Source organism: Mus pahari, chromosome 23 (assembly GCF_900095145.1).
Source record: "Mus pahari chromosome 23, PAHARI_EIJ_v1.1, whole genome shotgun sequence".
NCBI classification, from domain to species: domain Eukaryota; kingdom Metazoa; phylum Chordata; class Mammalia; order Rodentia; family Muridae; genus Mus; species Mus pahari.
Genome location: NC_034612.1, coordinates 2,788,178 through 2,793,329, shown reverse-complemented (window position 1 = coordinate 2,793,329; position 5,152 = coordinate 2,788,178). Strand labels below are relative to the sequence as shown.

At 51.9% G+C, this 5,152-nt stretch overlaps 1 protein-coding gene across 2 annotated transcripts in view; it reads left to right on the top strand.

Annotated features, from left to right (window-relative positions):
- Positions 1 to 5,152, top strand: part of Grk3 (G protein-coupled receptor kinase 3) — a 106,039-nt gene that overhangs the window by 74,105 nt on the left and 26,782 nt on the right. For both annotated transcript variants that reach the window (XM_021186876.2, XM_029533628.1), the window contains one exon: positions 1,363 to 1,457. In XM_021186876.2, coding sequence (XP_021042535.1) covers positions 1,363 to 1,457 — 95 coding nt within the window. The remainder of the gene's footprint in view (positions 1 to 1,362; positions 1,458 to 5,152) is intronic.

Genomic DNA, 5,152 nt, shown 5'->3' with positions numbered 1-5,152 from the left:
CCTGCCACTGGGCCCTGCCACTAATAGACTCATTAAAATCTAAGAGAAAAAATGCTGCATTTTGGTTTGGGCACTTTTTTTTTTTTTTTGGTTTTTTTGAGACAGGGTTTCTCTGTATAGCTCTGGCTGTCCTGGAACTCACTTTGTAGACCAGGCTGGCCTTGAACTCAGAAATTCGCCTGCCTCTGCCTCCGAGTGCTGGGATTAAAGGCGTGCACCACCATGCCCGGCTGGCACATAATTTTTTAAAGAATACTTCTGTGAAACTCAAAGTGTTTAGGCAGTTAAAATAATTAGTCTTAGCTTTAATGTGAAAGAACAGAAACAAAGATAGTTGGTTTTGGTTTTCGGTTTTTTTGTTTTTTGTTTTTGAACCAGAATTAGCCTGATGCTGGTTGGCTCGTGGCATATTAATTGTTCATGAATTTTACGAGGAAGTAAATACACACAGACAGCCCAGGGCTGCTGCCCCTGTGTCTTAATGGAAACCCTGGAAATGGCTTCACCCGCTCCTCTCTGCTGCTCTCAGCTCCTAAGCTATTACTGGGCAATGATGTCATTTAATTCTCATTCTAATTAATTCTAGACGCTCATGGTTATTCATGTTTCAGTGCCGTAAGAGCTCGCTGTTATTTTTATTGTCGGGAAAACAATAGGTGTTCCGCAGCAGAAAGATATATTCCTGAGGTGACTGCAGGTGCTTGTGTGTGGGGAGTGGAGGCGGGGTGGGGGTGGGGGTGGGTGGGGTGGGTGGGGTTCTTCTGTTTCTGTGACTGCACCGACCAGATTAGATCAGAGTCAGGGTCAGATCCGATCGGTAGGGCCCTGGTCAGTGATGCCATCCATCCGGACTGGCCTGGTGGTCTGGGATACTTCCAGCCCTCGGGTCTGCAGCTGTACGTCTCTGCAAGATTCCTCCCTGTCCTCGGTTGTAGCCATAGTCTCTGAAATCTTGTGGTTCACAGGTGGCCTGAAGCCCGTGCCCCCATTGCGTAGGATAAGCACAGGATGCCCATGCTGGTTACACGGAAGCTCTTGGAGTCATGGGGAGGGCATGCTTCAAGCCCTACCCTCCCCCCCCCCCACTGGGTGTTCCTCTCTGGTGAGGAGGGAGGTAACTCTCAGAGCCTCTTCCCGCTGAAGTCTGCAGAGTGGTGCTGGGTTCACTGTCCCACTGCCTTCATTTGAAGACACCAGAGTCCCCAGTGGGGGTATAAGGGTACACACCCTCTAGAGATCACTGTGACCATGGTAAAGTGATGTTGGGGTGCACCCCGTGAAGGTCATGACGTCCATGATGAAATGGTGCTCGGGTGCACCCTCTGGAGCTCTTGGGGACTCCTGAACCTCTTTTCCTTTCAGCCTGCGAACATCCTCCTGGATGAATACGGGCACGTGAGGATCTCGGATCTCGGCCTTGCCTGCGATTTCTCCAAAAAGAAGCCTCACGCCAGCGTGTGAGTATCACGTCCGCCGCATTTGCTGCCCTTCCGCACCATGGCGCCTGTGTTCCGGGCAGTACCTACCGCCTGGCCACTTGTGCCCCTCACCTGCCTCCCTCCCTCAGCAGCTGGGATGTTCTGTGTTGTATTCAGTATCAAGGTGATGGGAATAGAGATAAAGGCAGAGTGCTTCCTGTCACTGTCTGTGGGGATGGACTAGGTTCCTGGGGAGCTTCCCCCACCTCCCCCCGCCCACCCAGGAACTGACTGGTTCGTGGGAAGGGATCTGGTTCTGCAGAAGCCGAGTGCATACTGCCTGTGAGACTTGGTAAGCCTGCTCACCTTTTTGGCCTTCTGTCTCTTCTTCCATAAAGCTAATAAACTGGTTTATGCCATTGCCAGAATGTGTGTCAGAGGCCGTGCCCTAGAGAGGCATGCGAATGCTACCCGGGACGCCCCAGGGAGGGCTCGGGACCCATTTCCCATCTCCCTCTGCTGCACTTCTGAGAAATCAGCAACTGCTGGGAGCCAGCCACCTACTTACTTGACAGGTCATGCTGTTAGCCCAGGAGGGTGAGCCAGTTGCTTGCCACAAGGGAAGTATGTCTTGACGCTGCCGCCCTGAGCCAGCTCTGAGGGCTCAGAACCCTGTGTAGTGGTGGCAATGCTAAGTGCAGGTGACCTGGCCTGAGGTCACCTCTAAGTAAAAGCCTTGCCCCAGCTCTGAAGAAGCCGTGAAAAGCATGCTGGTGAAGCCACCCCCCACCCCCCACAGTTTACAATGTCTCCTTCTCGGCTGTGAATGGCTAAGTGGACAGATAGCCTTGTTGTTACAGTTTACAGTGTTTCCTTCTCTGCTGTGAATGGCTAAGTGGATACATAGCATTGTTACCATGCAGCCAAGCACCTGAGTTCAGTTCCCCTGGGACCCACATGATAGGAGAGACCTGACTCCTGTAAGTTGTTCTGTGACCTCCACATGCAAGCCGTGGCCTGAGGGTGCCCCCTGCATACATCATAATACATGCACACAGACACCGACCAAAGTATCTCATTCTAGCACTGAATCTTTTACAATTACACTTTACTATCCTTTGAGCAAGTGCTCTCTCTGCTGAGTGCTTCGGGACATATGTCCCCAGACTCTCCTTCCGTGTGTCTGTGTGGAGAATAAACTACAGACCTTTCTTTCGTGTAACTAGGACTGAAGGGATGGGTTTGCAGTGCTTTCTCAGGGCCTGCCTTAGATCAGAACTGCCTTTGAAAGCCCCAGTCACGTGCTGATACGTCAATACTAAACACCCTCGTTTTTGTGAGTACATTGCTCTTTGCAGGGAAGCTGGGACAAGACTCGTTTTGAAAGCATCCATGTTCTGCCAGAGCGTAGCTACCTGCACGTCTCCCAGTTGGTTCATCAGCCATTTTTTTGAGAGAGGCTTTTGAATTTTTAATGCCACCACTCTCTGGTGTGCTAACATCTTCAGTTTGCTGTGCTTATAGCTTGAGTAGGAGAGTTTGCGAGAGTTCATCTTCCCAGAACCTCAGCTTTGTGTCACAGGGTTGTTTATCCCACTAGCCTGGCTGCCTCAGTCCTGAGAGTCACGCCAGCTACAAATGGAGGGCTGTTCTGCCTGCTTCTCGAGGAACTGTATTTAAACAGTAGCTTGGTGTCTTTTTCTTGGCTGTGATAAGATGCTCTGACAAAAGCAGTTTAAGAGAAGAAGGGCTTATCTGGTTCATAATTCCGAGTTTACATGTGTCTTGGCAGGGGTATCCGAGCTCTAGGACTGGAGACAGCCAAGCATATCACATCCAGGCAGGCGGCACACATTCAGCTCATGCTGTCCTCTTAATACAGCCCGGGACCCAAGCCTAGGGAATGGTGCCGCCCACTTTTAGTGTGGGTCTTCCTACCTCAGCTAACCTAAGCAGTACAGTCTTGGGCATGCCCAGGAGTGGGTGAGCCCTCCCGGGTGCACCTAGAGGCTTGTCTCCCAAGTGCTTCAGATCCGACCTGTTGACAGCTGACACCAATCCTCTCAAACATCATTTAGAAAGACATTGGATTGAGGATACCAGGCTCCTGGTTTAAATGCCAGTACTGGGGCCAACACTTTATGTAGATAAAGGCGCAGGGAGCATGTCTTTTTCAGATTTTTTTTTCTATTGAGACATTTTGTGGCTGGGGCCGAATGAAGGCTTTGGAGCCATAGGCCTGGGTTTTTGAATTCTTTCCTCCTGTCATATCTTGCAACAAGGAGAGGATGCCACAATTCCGTGCCCTCCCATGACAGTTTCAGGCATGAGTCTGTGTACCTGCTAGACCTGGCAGCTGGCAGAACTCCAGGCAGATAGGGACTACTGGGGTGCCAGGGATCCAGCAGGACTGGGTGCATGCCATGGGACAGATCTCAGCTGCCTCAGGTGTGCCTAGCCGGCTGCATTCAGTGTGGTGTCTGCACAAGCCCCCATGCATTATGGGCATGCAGATTAAGGTACAGAGAAATAAAGTTGATTCTTGGGCACGCGGTGGGGCTACAATTGTAATTCCTCCGTCACGTGTAGATGCTGTGTTGCAGGTAGCAGAAACTCCCTGCCCCAGGCTCAGAAGTCCTCTGCCTTCAGAGATGCATCTGGGTTAAGATGTGTGGCCCGGATCCCATCCTGCCCCTCTGTTTTCTTTTGTTCAAAGTCGTGTTTTTGAATCTTGAGCACCAGCTTTTGACCCCTGGGCTGAGGCCCCTGGGCTCTCAGATTATGGTCAGAGTAAATGTAGCTGTGGAGGAGCCCCTGGAAGACGGAAAGAAAACCTCCCGGAACTGAGTGCATTGCTTGCGACTAGTTGGGGCATGTGCTTGCTCTGTGCAGGAGCACAGAGCTTGCCTTGCTGAGCTGTACTCCCGCATCCTCAGTGGCCCATCAGCAAGCATCTGGCTGCCATGCAAGCCACTGAGAGAAACCCCAGAGAACACCGGCAGAGCCCACCCATCCACATCAGCCTGTTCGATTTCTCTGGAAGATGTCCCTCCACTCCCAAATTGGGGTTCAGTCATGGATACCACCTAAAAGTCACCTCGAAGGGCTTTCAGGCAAGGCTGAAGCTCAACTTTCCCAGGAAATGTTTTAGAAGCCCTGGCAGTGGTCTCTTCTCTTCCCAGCACGGCTCTCTTGATTTTATGCTGGCGCCTTACAGAGAGCCAGGCCAGCTGTGATCTGCCAGCACCCATACCACAGCTTCTCCCATGGGCTCCAGTGATTGCCGGTGATCCTTACTGACCAGGGATTCCCAAGGGGTGTGTCTAAGCAAGTCAGTAGCACTTCCCACAGGGAACCTGGGATTTGAGCCTGCCTCCTGTCCTGCGTGGGGTCAGTTCACCTCCTGGGCCTTGTGATGCTGAGCCCTGGCCACACCTGCATCCCCTCGGGGCTCATTCATCCTCCTATTGAAGACAGATCATCTGCAGATAAGGGCTTGGTTCTCTAGGTCCCTCTGACAAACCTTGGGGCACAGTGTCTGAACCCTTAGGTCTTCGTGGACGGGCACCCACCTAGCACCTAGCTGGCCAGATCAGTTGAATCAACCCTGGTAGTCAGTGAGGTGACATGCCTCAGTCAAACTGCCCTCACATCTTCCTTCCTGTCCCGTGTGAACTCACCGTTGCCTCCTGCTGCAGGGTGCTCAGTACAGTGTGTGTGTGTGTGTGTGTGTG